The sequence below is a fragment of the Balaenoptera musculus genome, chromosome 3 (assembly GCF_009873245.2).
Source record: "Balaenoptera musculus isolate JJ_BM4_2016_0621 chromosome 3, mBalMus1.pri.v3, whole genome shotgun sequence".
Taxonomy (NCBI): Eukaryota; Metazoa; Chordata; class Mammalia; order Artiodactyla; family Balaenopteridae; genus Balaenoptera; species Balaenoptera musculus.
This window is the reverse complement of record NC_045787.1, coordinates 55,392,742-55,408,102: the sequence shown is the minus strand read 5'-3', so window position 1 is coordinate 55,408,102 and position 15,361 is coordinate 55,392,742. Positions and strand designations below refer to the sequence as shown.

The following is a 15,361-nucleotide window of genomic DNA, read 5'->3' as shown; positions in this document are numbered from 1 at the left end:
GGTCATTTGCACTGTCATCCATTTAATGTCTGTTGCTCCTGTAGAATGCAAGCTCCATGAGAACAGAGGGCATTTTTAACCCCCTTGTTCTTAACGCCATGTTAATGAATAAAAAATATTTCAATCAGAATTACACCAATATCATTCAGTTTTTGTTCAGAAGATATTTTTGAGGTAATGCCGTTTAAGCCAGCTTAATTCTGTGATCCATTTTCTATGCAATACAAACCATTTCCTATGTAAAAATCTTTTGATTTTTACTTTTCTGAACTATTTCCATTGAGATCCATTCACAGTGATTTGGTTCACCACACATTTTTTATGCATAATGCATATCAAATTTTACTAATCATAGCTTGTTCCATTGTGATTTTTTAAATGGCTACTTTATCTACTGAGTTTAATTTCCCCAAGTCAAATTTGTAGATAGAAGTGTTATAACGTAAATTTGAATCTTGGGTTAGTTTTGTCAAGCCCTGTGCTATTTTGCCATGTGTTTATATGGATATGTGTACAATCTGAAAACACTAAATAGATACACTTTTCACTGATCTTAAATCATAATGCCCTGGGACTCCTGACTCATTAAGTCCAGTGTAGGGGTTGGGGTGGGTTGACATCGGAGGGAGGGTCCTTATGAGTAGAGGCAAATGGCAGTGGCACAGAGCTCAGAAGTGGGTGCCAGCAGATACTGGCCCAGGAGTCCAGGGCCAAGGCCACGCTTCCCTGCTCTTCTCTCCTCACAGCAGAGACCAGAGAGGACCCAGAGATTGCAGCTGAAGCCTGAGCTTCCCATGCACATGAAGAAGCACAAGCTTCCTCTAACTCAGTGGTGAAAAGCACAGTCTCCAGACTAGCAACAGCAGCAGCTGAGAATGTATTAGAAATGCATTCTTGGGTCCTACCCCACATCTACGGATTCAGACACTCTGGAGCTGGGGCCCAGCCTTCTGGGTTTGAACAAGCTCTCCAGCTGACTCTCGTGCTTGCTAAAGTTTGACAACCACAGCTTTATCCCCAGCTGTCCTCGTGGCTATGAAAATGGGTAAGAGGAAGATATCCAGAAAGATCAAACATTTATCTAAAACAAAGCTTAAAAATATCCTTCAAGCAAGATCAAGTCTCCCATGAAATCCTCTCTTGGGTTCTCAATATAACCAGAAAATGAATAAGAAATTTTTGTTCACTTGCAAAGAAATAGAGAAATCTACAGTTTTGCCTACCTGAATTGTAGCAGATAAATCTTTACCTCCCCATTATAATTTCCCAGTGATATTCATTATGAATTAGTTCAAATTTGTATTAATTTCTTGGGTCATCATCAACAAAACTGTTAGCAAAAATGGCCCAGGGTTGGTCTCTTTCACTACCGTGTCTATTTTTGGCAGGATTTTGATCAATCTGTAATGAGTACTATCTACAGAAGCAAAGAGCAAATGACTAGGCCAAAAGGTCCTTAAGTTCATGGCAGGATAAAAATATTCTGCTTTGGGAAAGGGATATGGTCAGTCTTTACCCTGTGGCAACTTAAGGGCCTTTCATAGTGCCTTGTCCTTTGTAGATGCTCAATATGGAGTTGGTAAATGAATGAATGGAGAATCCATATGGGTTCTACAGCTTGAGAATGCCTTATGGAAGAGGTGACACGAGTTGGGTAGAAAAGGGTGGGTAGAGAAAGAGTGAGGGCATTTTATTTTATTTTATTTATTTATTTTCTTTTAAAATGTTTATTTATTTATTTATTTTTGGCTGTGTTGGGTCTTCGTTTCTGTGCGAGGGCTTTCTCTAGTTGCGGCAAGCGGGGGCCACTCTTCATCGCGGTGCGCGGGCCTCTCACTATCGCGGCCTCTCTTGTTGCGGAGCACAGGCTCCAGACGCGCAGGCTCAGTAACTGTGGCTCACGGGCCTAGTCGCTCCGCGGCACGTGGGATCTTTCCAGACCAGGGCTCGAACCCGTGTCCCCTGCATTGGCAGGCAGAGTCTCAACCACTGCGCCACCAGGGAAGCCCGAGTGAGGGCATTTTAGGTGGGAGGAGACAAGGATACCTACTGGGCTGAGCAAAAGCGTGGAGTGGGGTCTAAATGAGAAGTGTCTGGGACTGAGTGGATGGCATTGGAGAAGAAACGCTATTCACAGGGAGATCATGATGACGATTGTCATTACATAATATAAATGAGGTAGTAGTTAAATGAGTACTCATCTGGTCATATGATTTTTTTTACCTTAATTTATTAACATAGTGTAACAAATAAGCAGATTTTCTAATTTTTGTCTAAACTCATATCCCTAGGACAAACCTTATTCACTTCTCTAAATGTATTTCTGAATTCTATTTACTTTTTTTAAAGTCTCGGTTTATTAGCAAAAATGACCGATAGTATTTGTATTTGTGTTTGTGTGTATGTATATAGTCTCATACAGCTGTGTGTTCATATTCTTTAAAAGTGTGATTTGGAAGTTATTTGAACTTTTTAAAATGAGTTTTTAAATTAATTTCTTTATGCTATAATATTCTATGAATTGAAAGATTGCTATACCGTGAATGACAAAGGTTCTCTGAGGGTTGTTTCAATTTACTCATAAAACTATTTGGTAATGGTGCTATTTTTAAAGATAGATTTTTAAATAAAAATAATATACTAGAAAAAAAAAATGAGTACTCGTCCTCTGATGCGTTCCCTACAGCGCTAGGTACAGGGCACACAGTGGAGAACAAGACAGATGTGGCACCGGAATCTAGTAAAAAATGAAAACAGGCAACGACAGGAGTATGATAAGTGCGTTGATGAGTGAAGTACAGGGGGAGGTTGGTAGCTCCCCTAACCTGGGCTGGGATCCGGTGGATCCAGAAGTCTTCCCAGATGAAAAGATGTCTAACTTACGACCCAAAAGATGTGTAGGAGGGAAGAAGAGGTGTGCAGTGGGATGGGGCTGGATGGGCAAACCGAGGGCCAGATTCGGAAAGGCCTTCTAAGCCGTGTTAGAGCCTGAGCTCTACCCAGAGGGATGTGAGGAGTCTTCAGGAGGTTTTAAACAGGGCAGAGGACGAATTTGGTTTGGAAACCTCACTGTGGCTTCAGTAGAGAGAAGAGCTGAAAGACAGATGATTGATGATGGTGACTTTAATTAGGGAAGTAACAATGGGAAAGGACAAGTTTAAAGAGCTTGCTGGAAAAAAATGATCTGTGGTGACTTAAAACATGTCCATAAATTCTTTGACATCACCACCACGGAAAGGTGGAATGTCTGCTCCCTCCCTTGAATCTGGATGGGCCTGTGACTTGAGTGGAAGTGATGCTATGCAACTTCTGAGACGAGGTCATGAAAGGTGACAAAGCTTCTGCCTGTCTGGGGACACTCACTCCCCAGTACCAGGTACTGTGCAGTCAGGGAGCCACGTGTGGATGTGCAGGCCCCAGCTTCAGCCGAGGTCCTAGCATCCAGTGCCAGAAGCATTAAGTGAAGAAGTCTTTGAGGTGACTGCCTGGCTGAGCCCAGTCTGATGAAATGATTGGTCTTGTTTTAAGCCACTAATTTCTGGAGTATTTTTGACATAGCAATAGATAACCAGACCACTACCCTTCTATCACCCAATTAAGGAGATATCTTTTCGTCTCTTTTTCATACTGTGCTGTACTCACCATAATTTTTGGCTTCTGTAGCAACAGACATTTACACTAAGTGAAAACAATCTTCAAAGGCACATAGAGTTGGGGAGTAAGATGTTCTGTCCGTCAAATATTCTCATTAACAGAGTAAGTACATGCTTTAGGCAAATTACCGTAGAGTACATAGATGCTTTAGGCAAATTGTTGATTGCAGAGAAACACCATTTTTCAAAGAAACTGCCAAGTTTTAAAGAATGAAATGGTCACTATATACTGAGCATACTTTTTCTTTGATGGTTTTTTTCTTTGCCTTTAGAATCGTCTGTTATTTTGAGGTGAATGTTACGCACATTCATTACCTCATTACTAAGTTGCCCCTCAATAAGACTTCTGGGAACAGGTCAGAGAGCCTGGTTTTGCAGTCCGCAGAGAGCCACAGCCGGCAGCTGCTCAGAGCGGCAGGGCTTGGGAAGGTCATGGCTGCTATTTATTGCTCACGATCTTTTTTTTTTGCTAATGAATAGTTGTTAGCTAACAACCAAGGCCACATTCACCCAGGGCATAATAGCCGTTTGAATGCTCTCTGTGAATGCTGGAGAAGATAAAAGATAAGTTGAGGGACAGGATGCATGCCCTATTATTCCCTAAGACTTTGAAGGTAGAGAAATTTAAATCCTTTTTTTTTTTCTTTTGCAAAACACCAGACACACATAAGATGCAATTAAGATTCTACGAGGCAGAGAATTTTCTTTAAATGAAGCTTATGCTTCACAGAGCATAGGCTAAAGAAATTCTTTTGATATTTCTGAACAGGAGGAAGAACTCATTTGTTTATGTAATTCTTCGACTAGGTGCAAACACTCTGAATGCTACTGACGGTAATAACAACAGTTAATGTTCATATAGCATTTTCTTTGTGCCAGGTAGTGTTCAGCTTGCTTTGCATTTATTACCTCATTCTGTCCACAGTAAGTCCATGAGGTGGTATTACTGTTATCCCTGTTGAACAGATGAGATGGAGGGGAGCCCATGGCCACACAGTAAGTCAAGGAGCTCTTAGTGCTTTATCTCTGAAGAGATTCTCCTGTTTCTTCTCTGAGGAGACGTCATGTGGTACAGTGGGAAGGGAATGAGACTAGGAATCTGGATTTTAATCTCAGCTCCACCAATTTGGACAGGACATTTTCCTTGACCTGAGGAGGAGACTTAGAAGATTTCTCCTACTCTAGAACTTCTGGTTCTATGAATAACAGTAAAGTTAAGAGTTATTTCCGGGTTTTGAAACAGCACTGAATAAGGAGTCTGCAGCACTCCAGGCAGACAGCTGGAAGCCTTCACCATCATGTGGGCCCTCAGAAAGAAAAGGCACAACCAACCCCCCAGGGGCTGGCCTTCAAACCATCAAGAGGCAGATCCTTACGAGGAAGCTCTGACCTGCTGTCATGACATATTTATTTATAAAACATCCAAAGAGAGAAAAGAGAAAATCATTAACAAACGAGACGAACTATAAGACCAAATATTTATGACCTATATAGAAAACTAAGGGATACAGAGAGCGTTAATGTGGTTTTTATTGGCATTTATTTTGAAAAGCACATGGAATGCCCGTGACCAAAGTGGTAACCATTTAAATTTTGGCTTATTATCAGTTCTGAGAGTTAAATTCTGGTTTTGTTTGTTCTGCTGAGAAAACAACAAGTTTTCTCAGGAACCTTTTAATTTCTCTTATTTTTGAGAAAACTTGACCCTACTGAACCCTGAATGAAAATTTCAAATCAATATGGAGATTCACATAGGCACTATTATTTTACAGATGAAAAACTGAGGGCTCAAGTATCTTGTCTAGGGTCACAGGTAAATGATGACAGAAGCAGTGAGAAAATCCTGGGCTATTTCCCAGCATGGTAGAGTAGGGTTTCAGACCACTATTCCCCTGAAAATTAGCCAGAGGTGGCCACTTATAGTGAAATTCCTTCCTGTTAGTGCTTATTGGGTTCCCCTGGAGACCGTGACCATGTTCCTTCAAGGATCCTCAGCCCTTTACAAGGGGAAGCCTCCTTCCCACGGGAGCCCGAGCTTTCTGCTTGCCTGTATCTAGATCTTCCTGGTGCCACAACATATGAACGTCTCAAGGCAGCATGCCAGCACTCAGTGATCTTGGAAATTTAAGGAGACCAAGTGTTAGTATACTGTACACTGGAGTACGATGCCTGATTTCTTAGGAAGCCAATAATTCACTAGAAGCAGGCCCCCCTCCAACTCAGACCCACGGATGGTTTGAACCCAGGGTTACTCAGCCCACAGGGACTGGCTGAGCGGCTGGAAGGTCCGACGGCTGACTGTCCTCTTGTTTAGTAGCACCGTGTGGGATTTCCTGTCACTGGGGGTGTGGCAGAGCAGAGCATCCAAAGTGTACGTGGTGACCTGGCCATGTATGTGCAGTTTCTCATACAGCTCATCAAATGTGGCCAGAAGAGCGGGCACATCCTGCACTTTTTCCCTCACTTTGACCAGCTGAAAGAAAAGCAAGAAGAGTAGATTGTTATATCTCTGCAAGATTTCTTCCTTGTTCTTTTTATCCTCCAAGAAGCAGAGATATAAATGCAAAAAAAAAAAAAAAAAAAAGTAAAGTGTGCACCTAAAGTGGTAAAAACCAGGGTACTGGGGCACACAGAGGTATAACTAACTATAAGGGATGCCATAAGCTATAAACAACATTCAAGATTAGTACTTAAAAATCATCCCTGGTATTTTATAAAAGGGGGGTTCAAGTGGCGCATACTATACGATGAAACATACCAGGGAAAGGAGGTCAAACAGCATGGAATCAAGTGTGTCCAATTTAACGATCAGAGCAGGAGGCAGGGTCGAATGATGTAGGGCTTTCTAGCTCATGGTAAGTTTTTTGGAATTTATTCTAAAAGCCATCAGAAGTTCCAAACTGGGACATGATCTGATTTAGATTTAAAAAGCTGTGTGGAGAACTGGAGGGTACAAGAATGTGTACACTAATCCAGGGGCCCCCATCATAGGCCAGATGAGAACAGGTGATGGTTTAGACTGGGAAAGGTATAGAAAAGATGGAGAAGTAGATATATATGAAGTATATTTTGGAGATTAAACTGAAAGGATTTATTGTCGAAGGGGAGAGGAAAAGGGAGGCATCAAAGACATCTTCGCAATTTGGGCTTTAGTAACCTGGAGATGGGGGATGTCATTAACTGAGATGGGGAAGATGGCAGGATGAGATTTGGAGAGGGAAAATCAAGAGTTCTGTTTTGGACAAGATTGAGATGTCTGTGAAACATCTAGGCAGACATGTCCAGAGGTTACTGGCTACACAATTATGAGGCATGGGGGCGAGGTCTAGACCAGAGGTATAAATATTAGCATCACAAGTATATGAATGGTATTTAATTCTACAAAAATGAGTGAGCTCAAAATTAGAGTGTGAATGTGAGTCTATCACATATACACAGGTTGTGTAATATAGCACAAACCTGCACACCTTCTTTTCAAACAAGGGCTCCCCACTGAACCTTCAGGTAAAGTTTAAACACTTCTAACATTCTTAAAAAGAATAGCTTGTTTAGTCCTCATGTTCAGGGTGAGATGCAGCAGCATATGGCTTTCAAAAGAAGCAAAGCAGGTGAGCCAAGCTGGAGGTAACCTTGCTCTCACTGCTGATACTACCTCAGTTCTTTTTTTTCTTTTTTCTTTCTTTCTTTTTTTAACTACCTCAGTTCTCTTAAATCACTACAAAAATAAATATTAAATGGTATCACTAGGACCATCCTACACTTGAAGCAGAAAACAGTTGGTACAACATTGTTTGTTAATTAAGTTTTAAAAAAGAAGTCAATAAGGAAACAGTTCACGCTGGAGTGGTTTTCGTCACAGTGCTGCAGAAAAGTCCGCAGTTCTTTTCACCATTCCTCTAGTGGCACAACAGCACCTTCTCACCACACATAAAACACGTCCAGTAACTGGTGGCATAAACACTAAATAGAGCATTTGTAAAATGCAGAGTTTTACAACATAAGACTCCACATGCAATCTCACAAAGATATTTAGAACTAGCTCAAAAGCTGCTGGAGTTTTAGGGATCAATTCACTTCTCAACAAGCAGTTCCCTGAGTAGCCTCCCAGCAACCAGGGGATACACTGAGCTAGAGGGTGAGCTTTCTAAGTAAATCAGCCTTATAGGCTTTGCGGGGGAGAATCAGATAAAAACAGTGAGTATTTTTCAGTGTGAAGTTTGGATGCTTTAGTCGTATAATTCAGGCAACATATTGATGGGCCAGGTCTAAGGAAGGATCAACATCAGTGCTAGTGAGAAAGCAGAAGTTGTGTCAGTGCCGCACACACGTGCACATGATCGTGTGCTTTAAAACCAGTTTACGTTTCTAGTTCCCCTACTTTTCTAAACACACTCCCAAAAGGTTTAGGTCGGTCACAACCTACACAGAGCTAAGACCTCAAATAGAAAGAAGCTTTAAATTTAATCATAACCAGTTAGTTTCCCGACAAGCTCCCTTTGCCAGCCTTCAGGTGGGAGTGAGAATGGGACAGGGCTGGGAAAGCCACAGTGTGGCAGAGGTGGGGAGCTGCCACCTGCCCTCTGCTGCCAACCTGCCATCTCAGGTGCTAGCCGGAACCCAGCTGGGACTGTGCTACCAAAGGCCAGGGAAAAGGGAGAAAAGCTGGGGGAGGACCAACAACCAGGCCCCTTGGTTAGTCAAAATGACAATACCAGTATCATTACTAACAATATGATCACTGCCAATAATTTATGATTTCCTCACCGTCTGTTTTCCCTGTAGGCTATATATGACTAGCGATGTACAAATTACTAAATTTCGAATGACTTACAATAATTCCTCTTTATGTGCTTAAGCCATCAGTATGACACAAGGTTCATTTGTTTCATTTTGCTTTCAGTTTTTAGAAATTGCTTCTTTCTCTTCAGTTTTATTTAATTTTATTTTATAATTTTGCAAAGCATTTATATGGTTCCATTAGTTGGTCTATTCAGGAGCTAAAACCACAGTTCTAATTAGAAAAGCTTTAATGTGGTTTCATATCCGGCAGGTCTACCACCTCTTCTTTCACAGAGTTTTCCCAGCTATCCTTGCTAGTTTCCTCTTTCTACTAAACCTTAACTACAGAAAAAAATCTAATGGTATTTTTATTGAAATGTTACATTATCACATTAACTTGGGCAGAACTGACTTTATGAGGTTGAGTCTTCCTATCTAAACACCTAGCAGGTCTTTTTTTTTTAACATCTTTGTTGGAGTATAATTGCTTTACAATGGTGTGTTAGTTTCTGCTGTGTAACAAAGTGACTCATCTATACATATACATACATCCCCATATCTCCTCCCTCTTGCGTCTCCCTCCCACCCTCCCTATCCCACCCCTCTAGGCCGTATGTCTTTTTACTTGTTTAGGTAGGGGAGATTTTCTTTCTGTTAAGATGAGAGATGCTATAGCCTACTGTCTGCCTATGGGGATGATCCACAGGGAAGGCGAGCAATAGGCATGATGTTCAAAAGAAGGTGACACAACTTCTGGGCTGACGCCCTGGGCTGGCCAGGGCTGGGGCTGGGCTCCCAGGCTCTAGAGAGGTGCCTGCAGTCACCACGGCTTCAGGAGGGAAGGCTGAGCAGAGAGAGAGAGGGGCAAGGAGGCTGTCGGTGCGGCAGCGGTTCTCCTCTAATTGCTTCTGTTTCCTCTGTGAAACAGGAGGCAAGGTCATCAACTGAGAGTGAGGAGTGGGTAGAAGGAATTGGATGCTTAAGGAGAAAGGAAAAAGAAAAGAAAGGGGGCCGACACCCATGAAGACAGTGTGGGGAAAAGAACAATGTAAAAGGAACAAGTTTTCCTAGAATTTCAGAGGATATATTGTGTTAGAGGAAAAAAGTCTGCACCCACACATAGAAATCTAGCAACAGGAACAACAGAGAGGTTGCCGGAGTGGACAGTCTCTTTAAAGAGGTGGCCTAAAGGATTAAGGTATCAAGTGGACAGTTTAAAGAGTGTTCTTGCACCTTTACAGGATTTCTGTGGAAACCGCCTACTCACCACTTCTTCTGAGAACACATGTTTTTTCACAAATCTTGATAGATTTCCCTCTGTAGCATCCTTTAGTATATCTATTAGGGTTTTCAACATATTTGACTGGATATGGATCATAAGCTGAATAAAAAGAAGAAACAAGAAAAACAAGATTGAGCTAGTAATCAACACTGAGAAATGTATCCTATGAGATAAGCCTACATTTATAGGCATCTACCCTGCTTTCATGCCGTTTCCTAATTCATTTGCTTGCTCAAGTTCAAAGGTGCTTTGAATGAATGCCCACCAGCCAAAACTTGTTTTCCAATAGCTAATCAAAACATCACAACTTCAAAACTTGCTAAAAGGCAGAAACAGAGAGAACATGGATTTTGGAGTCTGACATACCTGGGTCAGAGTCTTGGCACTGGCAATTACAGCTAAGTGACTCTGGCCCGGTATTTGATCTCTTTCAATATCTTTATTTGTGAAATGAGGAAAATACCTTTACATCTCACATTTTGAATTATTGTGAACATTAAATGAAATATCAGCACGCAGGAGGTACTCAATAAACATTACTATTAGATTCTTCTTCCCTAATTCCTCTAGATTCAGAGGATATGACAATCAGACAATCTCATAAGACTGGCTCTGGGTCAAAAGATACCTTTATCTTTTTATTTTATTTTTTTGGTTAGGAAATCGCAGGCATACAGATTGTTCAAGTATAAAGTGGAAGCTGGTTAAAGTCTTAATGAGGCACTCCTATTTATACTATAGCTATCAAAACTGGGTGCTTATACTTGGCTTTCAAAATGATACCACTAGCTACCTTCCATCAGATACAATTAACATAAGGAAAAAAAAGAACACATTTCCCCCTCACCCCAATTACCAATGTTCACTAGTCTAATTTGAAAAATACAGCAAAGTTTAAAGAAAATGAGAATAACTCAGAATTCACCAACTAATGTTAACCATTGTTTACAATCTCATGTATTATCTTCCAAATATATTAATCCCCCCCACCCCCCCAATTTGATTCTGCTTTTTGGTCATTATAAAATGAACATTTTCTCATAGCATCAAGAACTTTTAGGAAAAAATAAAACCTCATTTTTAATGATGAATGCATAGCAATCCATCATATAAATCAAATAAAGCAATACCATACTTTATTATATCAATAAATGTCATACATTTTAAAAAAATTGTTACTTTCTTAGACTTGATTCCCAGAAGTGAAATTACAAAATCGAAGGGTATAAACATTTTTAAGCCTCTTGATCTTTAGGAAAGATAGTTTTTCTGGGAGAGAGATTCCTTTTTTATTACAAACCAGCTGAGTCCTCTTAAGAGTCCATTTTATAACATTGTGTGTTTGTTGAGCAGCTGAGCGGGATGAGGGGTTATCTTTGGTGCTGAAGAACAGAATGAAGTGACCCCAAGTAGCCTAACTCCAAAAGACCTGATCTAAGTTGAGTGTTCTAGAGCCCAGGCAAAACCTTTGTAGGGAGAGAACATTCCGTGGGTCTCTCACAGTCAGGCAGAAGCACTGACTGTCTTTAGTCCCGACTGTATTTTCAAGGACGTTTGTACAGCCAGCAGCCTGGGAAGACAGTCAGTGTCTCATCCAAAGCAGAGGGCAGGTATGCTTACTGTCCAATTTAAGAGATTTGGGTTCCCCAAGTTCACAGTTCCTCTCTTAAAATATAATCCCCTGTGTGTGCAAGAAGCATATAGACCTCTTCATGTCACTCTGTGGGAACTGGGCTCAAGAAACTGCTGCAAAAATGCTAATCCGCCGGCTACTGCTATTGCTGTGAGTAATAAACCGTCCTTCTTCTCTCGGTGTCTTGTGTTCTCTACCAGCATCCACAGAACTGTGGCAGGTTAACTCGTTAGCTTGGAAGTGGGGTAACATCTCCAAGTCTTAATAGTTCTTAACAGTTTTGTTAGTAAAAACCAATCCCAATTTGGTTGGCAGTGGTCTGTCCTATCAAGGGCAAGGAGAAGTCTACCTTGTTGATGCCACATCTGCAATGCCTGGCACCGAGTAGACCCTCAACAATGAGAAATGAGAAAGGGAGTGAAGGTCCCCTAGCAATTTACAGGGATAAACCTCCTGGAGCTCATGCTAGAAACTATTAATGATGTGCTTCTGAAAGATTTCAACTTTTCTTCCTAATTTTTCCCGGTTTCTCTCCTGCCTCCAGCAACTAACTCTGACTCAGTGGGGATTTCAAGAGTAAGGTTCAATACCTTGAACTATACTGCTGAAGGGCAACATGGATGAGGCAGTTACTGATGAAAGGCAAAGAAACAATTTAAAGCTAGGAGCTTGTCTCAAACTGAAGTCTCAGGGTACAATTAGGAAAGCTAAATCAGGGTACAGTGCATTGCTTCAATCTTACAGATTTCAAACAAAAGGCTAGGAAAATTGAATTAGCAAGGAGCAGGGGGAATTTTCGTTAAGAAAAACTAGTCAAAGAACACATACTTACCACCCCTCTGATTTTCTGAGACCTCAAGAAATGTGTCACTGGACACCTTTGACCAAAAAAGGGAACAGAAGCCCTGAACATGCAAACATTTGCATTTCTTTTCTTTTTAAGTTTGCTATATTTGAAGTAGAATAGCATAGTGTGGTAGAGACTGCTAATTTTCTAACCAATATCCACTTTTCCCTTCTTTTTTCTGATAACAGAGCTCCCTAACTTTAACTGATGCTGTCATGTACGGAACTCAAAAACTGTATTTCTCAGGTTTGTCTGCAACTAGATGTGGTCATGGGATTAAGCTCTCACCATTAACATGTAAGTACAAGTTGTTGGGTGAGACATATGGGAAAGCATTCTTAAAAGGGACCAACTTCTTTGTCCTCCTGCATTCTCCTACTTCTTGCTGAAATAGATGTAATGGATAGAAGTCACGTGCTTAGGATAGTGGTATGGAAATACAAGAGGCCAGGTCCCTGATGACATCACGGAATGTCATACCAGACCTAGACTGACCACCTCTGGTTTTCTACTTGGAAGAAAAAGAAATCCTCTAATTTGTATAGACTCTTGTATTTTTAGAGTCTGCATTGCTTCCAACCAAATGCAATTCTTAAACATATAGGTGAGATGCTGCCACAAAGGGATTTATGAGAAATAATAAGTGCTGTCTCCTTTCCTACCAGTGTGGCCTAGGACTTCCCAGCATGAGCTAGAACTTTAGGGTGGCCTTAGTGAGAAGGAGAAACAAACATTAAAACATTTACCTGTGTTAACAAATAAATGATAAAAGCAGCGAAACTCACCACTTGTCAGTTCCCCTGTAAGGTAATTCAATTCCAAAATGGGTCTAGATTTCTAGAGAAATGATTAGAATTCAAATAAAATCAGTGGAAAACTACCCTTTGTTGGCCTCTGCTACTATCAGACATATTTGAGAAGTGGAAATTAGTCCTCTTATATTAAGTAGCGATGCTAAATAAAGAGGGGGCTATAGTTCTTCTGCGATCGATGGGTTTAAATTGAGACTCAAAGGGCAGAGTCAACACACCCATGCCTCGATGAGATCACGTGCTCAACCAGTTCGGTGTGGAGCGAGCATGAGCCAGGAAACGGGGAGCCAGGCCCTCTGGGTCGTATCAGCAGCAGGAGCAATTTCAGTGAAAAGAAAATTAAGTTGAGGGGAAAAATTAGGTAAGTTCATATTCCAACTGGCAGCAAGAAAAGATTTTAGTGTCAGGCATTAATTTTTAAAGTAGATCAGAAAAAAACTTCATTTATTTCTGCTGATACTGACTGAACAGACTCTATTCAGCCTACTTGTTAGGTTTCCATTTCTGAATAATTAACAAATTGCCCTTAATGATTCTAAGCAGATGACTCAGCCCTGGAGAAGCTAGGGCCCAGAATTAAATTATTTTTTAAAACCCTGCTCTAATAACAGAGACCCAGAATCTGAAAGATTATTAAACCTGAGAATGGCAACCAGCTCTTTTTCACCATTCCCGAGGAAGGAAGAAGAAACAGGCTTGTATTGAAATATGAGAAATTTAGATTGGACATTTGCAAGAATTGCCTGAGTGAAAATTTTTAAACAATAAAACAATCTTGGACTTCCCTGGTGGCGCAGTGGTTAAGAATCTGCCTGCCAATGCAGGAGACACAGGTTTGAGCCCTGGTCTGGGAAGATCCCACATGCTGCGGAACAACTAAGCCCGTGCACTACAACTACTGAGCCTGTGCTCTAGAGCCTGTGAGCCACAACTACTGAGCCCCAGAGCCACAACTACTGAGCCCTCGTGACACAACTACTGAAGCCCGCGCACCACAACTACTGAAGCCCGCGCACCTACAGCCCGTGCTCCGCGACAAGAGAAGCCACTGCAATGAGAAGCCCGCGCACCACAACGAAGAGTAGCCCCCACTCGCCGCAACTAGAGAAAGCCTGCGCACAGCAATGAGGACCCAACGCAGCCAAAAATAAATAAATAAAAACAAAAACAAAAAAAACCAATCTTTACCAATCTTTAAGTTTCTGGACAGTGGATCATTCTGCGACCCAGTTCATGGAGGGGATGGTTCATATTCAAGATCAATATAAGGATCCTTACATAGCGCTTGCCAGAAACATGCCCATTCATTCGACCACGCTGATCGGCCGTCTCCCCGCCCCCCAACCCAGCTCCCCCAGGAGAAGCTGTTCCCGCTGCCAGGACTGAATAGCCGAGGAATCTAAATGCAAGGGCATGGAGCATGTGCACTAAGAGCAGGTTCGTTGTTTGACATCCAGTCCTGTGTTCCTTTCACCATCCCGGAGAAGCGGTTAGCGCCAGTCCTAGATAAAAGACGCACAACGTGTTCCTTTCACCATCCCGGAGAAGCGGTTAGCGCATCCTGGAGAAGCGGTTAGCGCCAGTCCTAGATAAAAGACGCACGACGCTAATCTCTGTAGGTCTGGAGTGGTGGGGAAACCCTAGGCTTTGTATGTAGTCAGACAGATTTGATTGTGTTAAAACTTTGACTCTGCTATTTAATTAGCTGTGAGAACCTGGGTAGTTTACTTACCCTTTGAATCTTCATTTTCCACATGTATAATACGGAGAAGTACTGTTCTGACAGTGTTGTATAAAATAAACCGACAAATGTGAGTATCTAGCGTGGTACCTTAGCTAAAATAAACTGAAACCCTGCTGATCTCACTCTCTTCCATTTCTTATCAACCCTTATTGATCCCCCCATGCCCACTTCAACTCTAGGAAAAGCGACTAATGACCCACATAAAACTTCTCTCACACACTCTCCTGTGTTTCTTTCCCACCTGATGCTATGAACCACCTGGAATCCTAGCAATTCTACTGCTATCCAGTCATGAAATGAATGCATCTGCAGGCCACTCTCTCAGAAGCAGATAAATATATTAATACTTGGAGATGCTGAGCCGTCCACATCCAGTAGGAAGCTGAGAAGAAGAAAAAATAACATATGCGTCTGCTGGAAGACCAGGATTCCTAGTCTGTTTGGCTTACTGGCTCAGATGACCTGGACTTCTGGACTCTGGACCTTTGCCACCTTGGCCTCCTTCAGCTGAGAGCTTTTCAGGCTGACCTGCAGTTTCTGTTCAGGTGCCCAGTCTTGGGCCAGGGGCTGCCTGCAGGAGGCCATGGCACGTAGGGCTATCAGCTCGCTTG

At 41.8% G+C, this 15,361-nt stretch overlaps 1 protein-coding gene across 2 annotated transcripts in view; it reads right to left on the bottom strand.

The window, feature by feature from the left end:
- Window positions 1–5,165: 5,165 nt before the first annotated feature.
- The window catches only part of PTCD2 (pentatricopeptide repeat domain 2), a 32,266-nt gene continuing 22,070 nt past the window's right edge, over window positions 5,166–15,361 (bottom strand). For both annotated transcript variants that reach the window (XM_036849284.1, XM_036849285.1), the window contains exons 9-10: window positions 9,700–9,813; window positions 5,166–6,126 (exon numbers count right to left, since the gene is read on the bottom strand). In XM_036849284.1, coding sequence (XP_036705179.1) covers window positions 5,902–6,126; window positions 9,700–9,813 — 339 coding nt within the window. In that variant the 3' untranslated portion in view covers window positions 5,166–5,901. The remainder of the gene's footprint in view (window positions 6,127–9,699; window positions 9,814–15,361) is intronic.